Below are 14,114 nucleotides of genomic sequence, written 5' to 3'. Positions count from 1 at the left end.
AACAAATGTTCTATATAAAATTATTGTTTGTATTGATACGTCTCTGAAGTGGTCTTGTAATGTATGTAAAGCAATGCTTATGTATTTAATTTTGTATTTGTGACATTGTATTAAAAAGCATTTACCTTTTCTTTTTTTTAACTACACAAAAAGCTCCAAAAATGAAAGTATTTTTAACACTCAAATAATGGGTTATTTATTGCCCTGAGGTGTCCTCACAGGCTTTGCTTCCTTCCCCACAAATCCCGCCTCATATTTCATATTCATATTTCATATTTGACAACATAAAAATAGCGTAGAACTTAAACACGGGATTATCAAAAGTTTCATATATGGCTTTTTAATATGCTATAATGTAACTAAACAGCTACACTCTTGCTTGACGTGCACAGTAGGTATCCTGAGAGACTAAACTCAGGGAAACTAAAATGTCCTGCCACCACGCAGCCGTGCTTCTGCGCATGCGGGGGTCAGGGTTGACAGTCTCCACAAAGTCGTGGAAGGAGTGCGGCGGCTAAGCTAACTGCAACCACCGCAACTAGCTACATGTGGAGGGTAAAACGGGATTCATCCCCGACCCTTACTCTGTCCAAATTTCTCCTTTTTACCCAAAACAACTCTAAAGTTCAGCATCATCGAACATAAGGAATATTATCTGTTTACAATGAAAGGGTGAGTGTAATATTTTGAGTCACGAATAAGTAGCTTAGCACGAGTAAAGTTTTCACGTCTGTTTTTTTCTACAAGGGGAGGCGGGGAGAATACGGCGAGGCTAGCTAGCTTGCAAAGCTACTTTTCTTAATGTGTAGGAAAAACATTCCAAATGACAGCCCCGTTACCGAAACAGTTATGTCACGGATATGTTTGTTAACTTAATCCGCTTGTCGGTTTGCTTAGATGGGTAACAAGCGAAGCTAACTAGCTAGCTGCTACTGGGGAGCTGAGTCAGTAAACCCACTTTAGCTAAGCTAAACAGACTTGGATCTCAGATGTACTTGTTTGCGTGAAAGTCAGCTCAATTGAACTCCAGCTCCAGGGAGGTAGCCGAGTCTGTTAACAAAGTTACCGGACAAGTTACCGGCACAGTGAGCTTATGTTGGTCAACTCTGTGTCCGGTACCGTGATAACGTTTCAACAACGACTCAACTTCAAAGTCTGCAGCCGCTTGCTCGGTGTAACTTGACTACTTAAAGTACGTTGGCACACTAGCATGGGGTGCTCGACGATGTAACACGTTTTTTTTTTTTGGCAACTGTCTTTATTCTCAGATAACATGAGTGCAATTAACGCTGACCTGTGTTACAATGCACAGGGAGGGTTTCAGAGACGTTGCTGTTTAAAGTTTTGGACGGATGTATATCTTCATGAAAAACACACGTGACCAACAGCTGTTTTTAGATGTGTAGTCTCCTATTAATACCACCTCAATCACACATTCGAGCTGCAGAGTTTACTAACACACTATAACACGTATTCCCAGGTTATCTTGACTCTTGATTTCAGCAGGTGCCATTTCTTTGTAAATAAAAGGCAAGAATATCAAACAAATAATTAGCTTTAGGTGTTTGTGTTTTGTTGGGAGAGTATTTTAGGTGGATTGTGTCAGGAAAATAGTACGTGACCTCTCATTGTACTGTGACATTTGTATGTAATTGACACAGCTTCCCCCACATCTGGATTGGCTGTCATCTGATTTTACTTACTACTTTGTTCTCCGTCATTCACCTGCAGCTTGATAATGTTCAACAGTTTGATTGACCTAAATTCGCAATTTTTCTGTTTATTGTTTAAGTAACCCATTACATTTTCGTAGTTAATACCAACTACATTCAAGTGGTTGGTTTGAGAAAAAGATTTCAAGTACTCAACCGATTTTAAACTTGATTTCGTACTTACCAAATGCATCCGAGTCAAATGATCCTGAATATAACCCTGTACCCGTTGTCAGCATTTTGACCGTTTTCCTCTTGTTCCAGTAGCCGGATTGAGCTGGGGGATGTTACGCCCCACAACATTAAGCAGCTGAAACGCCTGAACCAGGTCATCTTCCCTGTCAGCTACAACGACAAGTTTTACAAAGATGTACTGGAAGTTGGAGAGCTTGCAAAGCTAGGTAAGAAACCTCCCTGATGTAACCTACTCTTAAAAATGTGCCTTTCTGATGACAGTGAGATATTACATTGGGAAATCACTTGTTGGATTTAGTCCTTGCTCAGTGAATTAGTCAGGGGTTTTACAACCACATCGATGAAAAGCATTCTTCCATAACTGCTGGGTTTCCATACAAAAGGCAGTAAAAGTTCTCCTCAGACGCAGCCAATTATGGACCTAATCAAATTACGTTGTCATGTATACCTTTACATTTCCCCGCCAGCAGTCTAGCAATCATTGCTCCTTTTAGGTTAGAAGGAAGAAAGGGTTCCCTGTCTGTTGGTGATGTTTCACCGTTCCCTCATCTTTGTCTTGCAGCATACTTCAATGACATTGCAGTGGGTGCTGTGTGCTGCAGAGTGGACCACTCTCAGAACCAGAAGAGACTGTACATCATGACGCTCGGCTGTCTAGCACCCTACCGTAGACTTGGAATTGGTAAGAAGATCCGGATCTTTAAAAGTTGCTGCAGTGCACCTTAGTGATCTTGTGTTTAGTATTTTCTAACTTTGCCTTTTGTCTTTTTCTCCAGGTACAAAGATGCTGAATCATGTGCTAAACATCTGTGAGAAGGATGGCACTTTTGACAACATTTACCTGTGAGTGTCTTAATTGCCGAAGGTGTATGAAAATATGTCATTGTAGCTTTAGTTGATTCTACAAAAAAAAAGTTAACACATATTTTCAGCGCAGTTCACTTGGATGCTTTTTACAGAAAACTGATTCGATTTGACTGATTCTTTCAGCGTTAACTGCTCTACCACTAAATGTTTTCTTTCCCTCTCTACAGTCATGTGCAGATCAGCAATGAGTCAGCCATTCACTTTTACCAGAAGTTTGGCTTTGAGATCATCGAAACAAAAAAGAATTACTACAAGAGGATAGAGCCCGCAGATGCCCATGTGTTGCAGAAGAGTCTGCGCAGCCCATGTGCACCGCCCACCGGAGAGCTTCAGAAGGCAGAGTAGGGGCACAGCGTTTGGAAAGAGCACAAATGTGCCCGCCTCCACAGAAACAGAACTGTGACAAATGCCCCAGGGTCGACACATTCAACACTTTCTTCAAAGGACGCTAAAAAGAGAAAACAAATTTAAAGTACAAAAAATGCTGCATTTATTTTGCAAAGGGGTCCCCTTTGATTTTTGAATATTTTATTGCTCCCCTTTCTTCATACAGAAAATTGAAAACGACAAAAAGCTCAGTATCCAAAAGTGTGCTCCGATTGACAAAGTTGCCAACTTCAGACAGTTTTAGACTTGGTGAAGGGGAAGGGTGTGTTGTTTGCAAATCATACTGTTTGTGTTTGAGTTGTTTTTATGCGGTTACAAAGCTATTGGGGACATATCTACACTGTTGAGCAAGAGACAACAGGTGGTTTGAAGCTGTAAAATTGTTGAAAGACCATCACTGACACACAAGACCCAGCTGGTCAGCTTGGAGTGATGCTTTGAGATGTTGCGTGGAACAGGCACAACTCTATTCCCTCACCACCCGAACCCTGGGATTTATGGGAAATGAGTCTGACCAGCTTGTTGATTATGTCATGTCCAGAGGGGAAAAGCAGAAATGTATCCCCTCAGTTCGGGCATAGAGAAGGCTAAACGGTTTTGAGGTGGTGGAAAGACGTCACCACTCATAATTTCTGAGTAACTTTATTTTCCAGCCTGTTAATTTAATTCCCCTTCAACTGTTATTTTTTACATTGAAATGGCAAATGGTTCAGAGGTTCTCCTGGGTTTAATACTACGAGTGAAAACATTACAAAATAAAAACATTACAAAATATTGTATTGAATGTGTTTCTGGGAACTTCACATCTTCTTATGAAGGACATTCAACTAACTGATTGGCAATTGGATTAGGGCAATATTTACAGTAGTATAATGAAGGTGTGTGAGGATGTGCATCTCTAAACACATGGAAGTGTTATGAGACATCCTACCTTAAACACCTTTGGCAACTTATGTAACCACCTTTCAGAATTGGTCTTCTCAAACTACCTGCTTCTGTTTCACCAGTAGGTTTTGAAGCTTGGCGGATAGTTTGGAAGTTTTAAGGTCTCTTGAACAGTGTTTTACCCAGAGGAAGCTCTGTACCCTCTGCATGCAAGGAGAGTTGTGTCCTCTCCACTGTAGTATAAGCATGTTTTCCTTTCTTTGAAGAATTTTATCTTTTCTGGAGCTCTATATTGTAAGACTTTTTAAACGTCTAAATAAAGGAATTACTATTTGCAGTAAATTGTCTTATGTTTCATTCACATGAATTATTAGCTAAATGCACAGAATTGCACAAAATAAAAAACTAAAACATTTACTGCCTCGAAAAATGTACAGCATACATGTCGATGTGCATTCGTTGTTTATCCGTCCCTGGTTACCTTTTTACACGTCGCGATTGGCTGAAACCTCCCACATCTGAATTCCATTGGCTGTCAGCTCCCTCAGAGCCCGCCCCTTTCCGCACAATGTTAGGTATCTAGATTGTTTTGAGAAATGAGTTGAGTTTAATGCTTTGCTAGCCAACAGTTAGCCTCCAGTCTCAAAGTACTTTCTGCGAAAGACAGTCTCCAAAATGCAGAGGCTAGAGGTCAGTGGAAACTATCACCCATTAGCAGCCTTATAATAGCAGGGACACGAAGAAATGCGCCATTAATTTGCTTAATAATTATGTCGGTAACGGTAAAAGTAAGCTAGCTATTAGCCAGCTAGCTAACAGAAAGCTAACTGTAATTGCTCAGGTTGCTAGTTTCTTGCTGGTTAAGTGACGGGGTAGTAATCTCAACATCGCTTGATGTCAACAACGTAAACCGGGACTCACAACTGTGTATGCAAATCGTTAAACATGCTGTAATTATGCTGTAATAGGCAGGTACATAAGTTTAAGTTAGCTATAAAGCTAGGTTAATCAACACAAGCTTGTTAGCATCTAGTAGAAGTAGTTCAGTGTAGTTTAACTAGGTATTTTCACTTGATTATGCTGTACCAAATTATATGACAACATTACTGCTGGATTAATGCTTCTGAAGGATGATATACAGATGTCTGGGGTTATCATACTTGTGTTAAAATCATACTCTGTCTGGGTGTTTTATGTGTTCATTGCAGGACGGCCACGGAAGGGATTTAAGGTCCAGTTGTTGAATGTGTTGACTGGTACCTTATCATACAGGCAACTGTTAGGACAGGATGCCAGAGATGACTGAAACTCAGACACCTGGTCGGAAACCCAAGTAAGGATGCTCTTTATTGTTGTTTTCACTATATTATAAGTAGAGGCACTTGGGTAAATATGTACATATTTATAATAAAATGTGAATAATTTTTCTTTGCAGAAAGAAGAAAAACAAAGAATCTCACAATGCAGGTGAAATAATCTTTCTGTTCAAACCTTGCTACTTAGTACACATGCATGTATAAATATAACAGGACATTAACATTTAGTCTCTTCTCTATATAGTTGAGAGACACAGAAAAGAGAAGATTAATGCTGGGATTAACCGCATTGGTAATCTTCTGCCCTGTTCCCAGGCACTTAAACAGGTAAGAGTCAAACTGGCATTAGTGTTTTGCCTCATCAGTTATATGTTAGGGTCAGATTAGTGTCTATACAGGCCCGTTGATCATTTATGTTTTTGTATCAAACCTTTATCCCCTTATCTACAGAGTAAGAACATGATCTTGGACCAGGCTTTTCGCTACATCAGTGAACTGAAGAAACAAAATGATACATTACTTCTGGAAGGAGGGGAGAAGGTCCAAGGTAAATTTGAACAATTGAACACTTCACACACTTTTTGCAGTAGTGCACAACTTGATTTTCTCATAGTTGAGCAATACTTGATGTTATAAAAGTGTGATGTGCACTTGGAATCAGTAACGTATGACTAAGTACACTTTATTGAAATACATGTGTGCTTGGTCTCTGTGCAGCGGAGGAGATCCGTCGGCTGCGGCGTCAGATGGAGGAGCTACGGAGGGAAAGCGCTCACTACATCGAGCTCCTCAAAGCCCACGATATTAACATTCTAGAAGACCCCACAATTCACTGGAAGGGCAAACAGCGTTCCGCCAAGGTGGCAACGGTAACCCCCACTCACCAACTCCCGAAGGGGATCATTGTCTATTCCAATGGTAATGTGAAGGAGACTAGCCCAGCGAAACAGCCTTCTGATACAATAATTCTTCAGCCACCTTCTGAGGTCAGTGCTAGGTTGAGGGTTAATGGAGCCCTGCTACAAGTTAATACCTCTTCTTCCACCCCTGCACTGCTCCCTGGGTCGACCGCCACACCCATCCAGTCTACACCAGGCCTGAGAATGATAGAGCAGTGTGTGGTCAAGACACCGGTTGCAGTCCCCAATCTGCCACCCTCTGTGTCTTACATCACGCTCCAGATCCCTGCAGCCACCACAGCCCTGCCCCTACAACCGCAGCCTGCCGCCCCATCCACGACCTTCACCATAGCAGCCACTTCAGTCCCACAGCTCCCCACTGCAATTCCTGCTCAGCCCGTGTCCAATCTCACCATGCTTACCCAGGCTGTAACCACATCCAGAGCAGCAGCCTCAGAGGTGTGCTCTTGGGTCACACAGGACACTGCCATGAGGCCTGTAAGTTACACTGCTATCCCCAACAGCCAAGCCCTTCTTAGGGCTGGGGCGGCAGGCAGCACACAGACTACCTGGACAACGCTGCAGATGGCAGGGAACACGGTGCAGCCAGTCTGCCAGGGTCTCCCCACCCAAGAGGTCATCAACACCACCCAGGCTGTCCAGCAAGTGACTGTGTGTCCAATCGGCAACAAAACTTCTGTTCAGCCCATTCAAATACAGATGCAACCCCACGTGCCTGTACAGCAAGCACCCATTACAGCCCACATTCAAGCGCAGCCCTTTCAGAGACCACCCCAGCTACGACAAGCAATCCTGAATCAGGCACAACCTCAGCCTGTTCTAGCCCCCCAACCACAGTGTGCTGTCCTCTCCACGTCAGCCATAGTACCCCAGCCATGTGTGGTGACCCACCCTGCCGTTGTGCCGTCGCAGCCCCAGCCTGCTGTACTTCAAGCCAGCGTCATTGGTTCCCCATCATTCGACAGCCCTTATACCTCAGCCAGCCCTGGTCCCCCATCCACAAGCCACTGTGCTGCCCCTCCTTCAGACCATGCAGGTGCTGCAGGTCAACCCTACTGGAGGGACAGCCTCAGGTGTAACAGCACCACAAAACGCTAACAACCCAAGTGTGGTCATCCTGCAGCAGGCCAGTTCTTGCCCGACCCAGTCAGTCGTAAGGGAGGAAATAACCAATCAGACACCGTGTCAGCATATTGTTATCATCCAGGCACCCAATCAGGTTGCACCTGCCTCTCAGAATCCTCAGGTTGGCATGGTTCCTGCTGCTGTGCCCACTGCACTACCTGTTGTGTCCACTCAAATACCCACAACCAGCAGTCCAACGTCTGCCACTTCCTTGCAGAGTGTCGGGGGAAAGCAGCTGGTACACATTCTCCCACGGCCTATTCAGCCCCAAATGAATCATCCCCTTCAGGTCACTCAGGCCTCCTCTTCTCCACCGGTTCCTCCAACCCCACAGACTATCACTGTGAACGGCCAGGTGTTTGCCTTGCAGCCCATGAAGACTTCTGACAAATCCAGCTCCCAGGCTGGCCAGAGTACACTCCAGCTGGTCCAGCCCACCACCACTGAGGAACCAACTACTAATGTGGCCCTCAACAGTTTAGGTGCACTCAGCAGTCTTAATCAGAGCATCTCTCAGGGCCTTCCACTGACCATTTCTAGCCACAACAATGGTCAGCCTCCAGCTGCTTCATCATCAGTAGTCCAGCAGAAGCAGCCTCCGGCTCCAGCGTCCGTCCCTGGAACTGCTCTCGCTCTACCTGTCCGTCAGCTACAGGTACCTTGTTTGACCCCAGTCAAATCAGGGCTGGTGGTTAATGCCTCTAAGACGCCAGCTAAGAGGCTTCGCACAAATACAAAGAGGGCAACAGCTAAAAGGACTAAACCAGCGAAGAAAAAAGAACCCAGTCAGGCACCGCCTGCTGTTGCTGTTTCAGCCAAGACAGTAGTTGCTGCAGGAGAAAGTCAGACAGTTCAAGTTTCAGTATCTCAAATTTTGCAGACTGCAAAAGTCACAGACATTCCCCCCACTTGTACCACAGCTGTCACAACTACAGATTGTAGTGAAGCTGTTGGGAATATCACCTCGACACAAAACACTCAGATAATGATTGTATCTAGTTCTGAGTCAACTGTATTTAGTCCACAGAGCAAAACCTCTGTCGGAGCAAGTCAGACTGACGTTGTATTTAGTCATACTAACACTAGTGGTATGGCAACTGCAGTTACAACTGCCACATTGGTCAAGCCAACAGTTAGTGCAGCTGTTACCATTGAGAGTAAACCAGCTGTAGTTTCTGTCAACAACTCAACTGTAACCAAACTCTTAGTTTCAGAGGTTAAACAACCGACCACCAGTTCAGCAACTAGCACAATACAAAATAAGTTGGCTGCCACCACTGCTGTTTCTAAACAGAGCAAATCTGCAGTCAGCTCTGCAGGTGCCACTGAGACTGTGTACACTTCCACCACTGTTTCTACTGCATGTCTGACTCCAGTCTGCACCAGCAGTGCCCCAGCGACTGCACCTGTATCTTTAAATCAGTCTACCCAACCAGCTTCAGTATGTCGTCCCCAGGTATCTAATACCCAAGGTTCTCTGCCCTGTACTAAACCTCAGCCTCAGCCCACCACCTCACTCTTGGTGTCCACATCTGTGGCACTCTCATCACCTGCGGTAACCTTTTCTGCAGCCCACAGCTCTGTTACAGCCCCTACAACAAGCTCAGAGTTTAGAAAAAGGGTCTCTACTAGTCGAGCTCCAACACATCAGACTGACGTGAATATGCCCATCCCAGCTCTCTGCCACCCCTCTGAAGTCAAACCACCCCAGCCCCCTAGAAGAGACAGGGAGTCTCAGGTAGAGAGACACTCGATAGTAGCAGAGAAAGATCATTTTCTGGCAGCGACTTCTGGCATTCCATCTCGAAAGGACTTTTCCCTATCTCAACAGGTGTACACGAACCTTGACGATCAAACTATAGAGCACCCTATGACATCTAGCAGACAGACAGATTCTCCCATGTCTTCAGGGGCTGGGGGAGGCAGAGGGTTCTCTGTGGCGTCCATGCTTCCCCAGGGCCACATTATTAGTGCGTCATCTGGCTCATTTGGAACATTTACATTCACCTCTGAGCAGGCAGAAATGCTGGCATTGGCCATGCTAGAACAGGACAGTCCAGGTAGGCGAAGTGGAAGCTGCGCTGGGAACACGGCTCCATCAAACCCCTCCGCATCTACATGGGAGCCTGCAAAACCCCCAGCAGTGTCTAGCAGTAAAGAAAGGGGCTCAACTGGACAGCAGGCAAAAGTGACTAAACCCATGGATGCAATTACGGTTAAACCCGCTGTCCAGGTATCTGTCAGAGGACAGGCTGGGGAGGGGCCCAATGGGAGCAGACATCCACAGAACATCTCATACGCCCAGTCTCAGCCTCTTCCCCAGGTCCAGTCTCAGAGCTCATCTCAGAGCGGCTCCGTGGCTAGCCTCAGCGTCAACAACCTGATCCGGCCCAGCTCCAGTCAGCAACCTTACCCCGGCTCCCCCAGTCTTGCTGGCCAACAGGGCTCAGTTCCCTCACCTGGAGGGACCTCTGCCCACATATCCCAACCCACAAACAACGCCCTCTCACCCTGTTCAGGTGCAGCCCAGCTGAATGAGTACACCCCCTTAAAGACTGCGTTAATGAGGGCTCAGGCTGGAGTCGGTGTAGGTGAGCGACAAGTGAAGATCATCTCCAAACGGCAGGCCCAGGAGGAGGCGATGCTAAACACTGTAAAACGGCCCAAGCATTGCCCTCCATCAGCTACCACTGTTGGCCATATGGACCTGAAAGTGCCAGACCACAGCCAGATGATGGTGGGACAGCTTCCCCCAACGTCCTCAGCTGTCATGACAAGGATTAATTCAGAAAGTGGAGGCCCCCTCTTCTCCACAAACTCTTTCATGAGCCCGGTAGTTCGGCCCATCGAAGGCCACTGCCCTCCTCAAGGACCCCTTGAGCAGAATCAGCCAGGAGTGCTTCATCTGCCTCAGGGCCATCCACAGCACGCTGTAACCCAGCCTGGCCAGCACCTGGGAGGAAACCTTTACATGAAGCAGCAGCAGCAAGAGCAACAGAGACACCATTTGTATCATTTGCAACACCACCTGACACAGCCTGACCCCGCACAGCGCCACTCACTACACCAGAGGGTGCTCCAGCAGCAGCAGCAGGAGCAGCAGCAGCAGCAGCAGCATGTGCAGAAGAAGCGAGGGCTTGTCAGAGGCACTCAAACTGGTTCACCTGCTAGCCTGCAACAGAAGCAGCACCACCTGGAGAAGTCTGGCGTTCAGCAGCACTCACATCAACAACAACAACAACAACAACAACAACAGACACAGCATCAGCAGCACACGCAGCAGCAGCAGCAGCAGTCACAGCAGCATCAACAACAGTCGCACCAACAATCACAACAGCATCAACAGCCATCACAACACCAACAGTCTCATCCTCAACAACACCAACAGCAAACACATCAACAGCAGCCACAGGCGCAGCACCAACAACACCAACAACAACAACAACAGCAGCAGCAGCAGCAGCAGCAGCAGCAGCAGCAGTTACAGCAGCAGCAGAGCTCCCACTCCAGACACCAGCAGCACCTACAGCAGCAGATCCAGCAGCAGCAGCAGCAGCAGCACTTTAGACACCAGGAGAAGAGTTGTGAAGCCCAGGCAGCAGGATCCAGGGCCCACCACAGCGGCCACCTGGCCCAGCAGGAGCATCTCAAGGTTGGTGTCACATGGTTGATAATGACAGTGTGATCTAATAAGACTGGGACGTACAGCGGCACATGTGGTACTTAATTTAACCTTGCATATTTTATTTAACTGGTATTTTCAGTGTCTAAATTGAATTGTATTTGTTGATACATTTGATAAACAAGTAATCGTGGAACTAATTAATCAACACAATGGTCTCAATTAATGGGGGGGGGGATTGCGGTAACCACTGAGCTAATAAGGTGCTCCATGAGGGCTAATTACTTTAGATATTTAATCATATATATATTAATATATATATTTATAATTTATATATATTTTTATATATTTTATATATATATATAATTTATATATTAATATATAAATTGATATATTAATATATATATATATATATATATATATATTGATATATTAATATATATATATATATTGATATATTAATATATATATATGTATAATTTATTTATTTATATATATATATATTTATTTATATATTTATATTTATAATTTATATATATATATTTATAATTTATGTTTGACTATACATGTATGGGAATTGTCTGCAATTTCTTTTGTAGATAATTGATGTTGAATAATTAATAAGACTTTAGTTTGAGAATAACATTTGTACTTTTCCTCTCCCTCAGCCTGTTCAAGACCATAACGCTATGCAGAGGATGATGAGCACGAGGACTCTGGAGCAGCAGCTCATCCCTCCTCCGATCAACCCCGTGTCCCGGTCATCTGACCTGGCCTGCGCGCCGTCACGGCAGGAACGCCATCGTGTTTCCAGCTACTCTGCGGAGGCGCTCATCGGTAAAAGCTCTACCAGTGGCGAACAGCAACAGCGCATGGGTCTCCACCTTCAGCCTGGCCGTGGCGCCACACTGGAGCAGCCTGACCTCCGCGGTTACCTGGACACATCACGAGGGAAGGCCAACATTGCACACAATCCACAAAATCGCCTGCCCACTGACCATCCAGGATCCGCTGATGTTCAGAGGGTCTCAGAGTGTCCGCCGTTCAAGGCTATGGGAGGAGCCCATCAGCTCGGAGGATTTGAGGCTCAGGTATCTCGTGGGAGTGACATGGCCCCTAAGTCATTGCCGTCTTCCCAGAGGGGCCCTCAGGGGCAGCAGCAGGGCGGATTCAGGATGGGTGTTGGCCCTCCAGCAGATGGCAGGAACCGCTACAGTGCAGTTCATCCGGGCTCACAGGGAGTACAGGTTGGGCTCCCCCGGGAGCAGGAGGTTTGTCATCAGAGTTTCATGCAAAGCCTCCTTTCCCCGCACCTGCCTGAGCAGAGCAACCACCAGCGAGCCGTGCAGTGCTGTCCCCCGGTCAGCATGGAGTACAGCTGTGTGCCTGGAAGCTCTTCAGTAGACATTCAGGCCAAGGCCTCCAGCCCCAGTGTGCCCCTGACACAAAAGGCCCCAGCTATGCGGCTTGGAGAGGGCAACAAGGGCCATATTTCTCAGGTCAGCAGTAATATGCATGGAGGTGTGCGCACAGGTCTCCCCCACCCTCCAACCCCACACAGCAGCTCTGAGCCAGGCCGCTCCTCTGTCCCCGCCAGACCACCCACTGCTGTCAGCCAGCACTCTCGCCACATCGGCCGAGATACTCAGCCCAGCAAGCTGAGACCTGGTGACCGGCCTCGATCAGGCACTCTGAGACATAGCAACCCCTTTGAGCCTGAGGGCCACCTGCCTCTGCCCTCAGGAGGAGGGGTGCTGCTGGGCAGACCACAGTCTGGAGGAGAGGCACGACGCAGCACTATCGTTCGCTTTATGGCAGATAGTGCTCAGGTTCCGAGTGACAACAACCTGGTTCCTGACCAACACCTAACACAAAACTTTGGTTTCCCCTTTATTCCGGAGGGAGGGATGAATCCTCCACCTCCCATCAATGCCAACTCCACATTCATCCCTCCAGTCAGCCAGCCCAACTCCTCCCGTACGCCGTCCCTTCTGCCTGTGGAGCCCCAGAACACTTTACCCTCCTTCTACCCTTCCTATTCTCCAGCTGCTCACCCCAGCCTTCCCAGCGACGTCACCCTCCAGTATTTTCCCAACCAAATGTTTACCAGCCCGAGTGCCGACAAGGGAAGCGCTCCTCAACTCAATAACCGCTTCGGCTCCATCCTCTCACCGCCTCGCCCTGTTGGTTTTGGACAGGCCAGCTTCCCCTTGCTTCCAGATATGCCCCCTATGCCCATTGCCAACTCATCTGGAATCACCCCTCACATATCCAACTTCAGCCTCACCTCGCTGTTCCCTGAGATCGCCACGGGCATGCCCTCTGATGGTTCGGCCATGCCAATGTCTCCCCTGCTGTCTCTCTCCAACACCTCGGCTGCCGACTCTGGCAAGCAGCCCAATCGCCCTGCCCACAACATCAGCCACATTCTGGGCCATGACGGCAGCTCCGCCGTGTGAGGAGAGGCTCTGCTGCACTTTGATGAACTGGAGTTCTGAAGTGAAGTTTCATTTTCAATTTGAGATGTTCTTTTTTTAAATGTTCAACGAGTTCAGAAAGTGGTGCTGAAGCATCCGGTGAAATGACACCATGTCTGTCTTGAGTGTTTACAGGTTCACACTTTTAATCTCAAATTACTTCCGTTTGGCATATATGATGTCAGTTATAATTTGTAATATTTAAAAAATCTGACATGTGGGCCTTTAAAGCTCCTCAAATTTAGGTTTTAGAACTGGAATTCAATGTTTCCTGGTTCATTAAGAAACCTGCAGTTACCTACCAATGTAATTTACTAATTTATATCAGGTTGAATTGTACAGAATCTGTTTTTCTCAAGAGCTATTTTGTAAATAACAATGTTTCATATCAGAATTGTTAGATTATGTATGTATTTGTAAATACGAAATTGATTAATAAAGTTTATAAGGAGACATTTGTATTTGATGCCAACTGAATTGTCTTATTCCTCCACTAGATGGCGCTTTAGTTCAGTCACAAACCTTTTTTTTTGTAGCTCAAGGGAAGAAACAATGAAAGTTCGTGGTGGTGACTTCATTCCAACAAGAGTGGATTTTAAATGTAAGTT

The 14,114-nt window shown here is 46.2% G+C and overlaps 2 protein-coding genes across 3 annotated transcripts; both read left to right on the top strand.

The window, feature by feature from the left end:
- Window positions 1–471: 471 nt before the first annotated feature.
- naa50 (N-alpha-acetyltransferase 50, NatE catalytic subunit) lies at window positions 472–4,388 on the top strand. 2 transcript variants are annotated; one of them, XM_029458316.1, is made up of 5 exons: window positions 472–672; window positions 1,980–2,113; window positions 2,470–2,589; window positions 2,684–2,750; window positions 2,942–4,388. In XM_029458316.1, the coding sequence occupies exons 1-5, from the start codon at window positions 665–667 to the stop codon at window positions 3,117–3,119; spliced, it is 507 nt and encodes a 168-aa protein (XP_029314176.1). In that variant the 5' UTR covers window positions 472–664; the 3' UTR covers window positions 3,120–4,388. The 2 variants fall into 2 exon arrangements, with proteins under 2 accessions (XP_029314176.1, XP_029314175.1); XM_029458315.1 differs by having other exon boundaries at window positions 475–672; window positions 1,977–2,113.
- Window positions 4,389–4,624: 236 nt separating this feature from the next.
- On the top strand, window positions 4,625–13,959 carry usf3 (upstream transcription factor family member 3). The gene is given in 8 exon segments (XM_029457967.1): window positions 4,625–4,736; window positions 5,255–5,379; window positions 5,482–5,513; window positions 5,607–5,689; window positions 5,813–5,909; window positions 6,080–7,215; window positions 7,217–11,059; window positions 11,698–13,959. Coding segments are annotated over 7 exon segments (7,026 nt in total). The 5' UTR covers window positions 4,625–4,736; window positions 5,255–5,335; the 3' UTR covers window positions 13,489–13,959.
- Window positions 13,960–14,114: the final 155 nt, after the last annotated feature.

The sequence above is a fragment of the Cottoperca gobio genome, chromosome 20 (assembly GCF_900634415.1).
Source record: "Cottoperca gobio chromosome 20, fCotGob3.1, whole genome shotgun sequence".
In the NCBI taxonomy this organism is placed as follows: Eukaryota; Metazoa; Chordata; class Actinopteri; order Perciformes; family Bovichtidae; genus Cottoperca; species Cottoperca gobio.
This window is presented reverse-complemented; position numbering and strand designations above follow the sequence as displayed.

What these genes read in the sequence shown, in the direction of transcription:
- naa50 (XM_029458315.1), top strand. An exon ending in TGGAGAGCTTGCAAAGCTAG is followed by an intron (nt 2,114 to 2,469) that starts GTAAGAAACCTC and finishes TTTGTCTTGCAG; the next exon opens with CATACTTCAATGACATTGCA. An exon ending in CTACCGTAGACTTGGAATTG is followed by an intron (nt 2,590 to 2,683) that starts GTAAGAAGATCC and finishes CTTTTTCTCCAG; the next exon opens with GTACAAAGATGCTGAATCAT.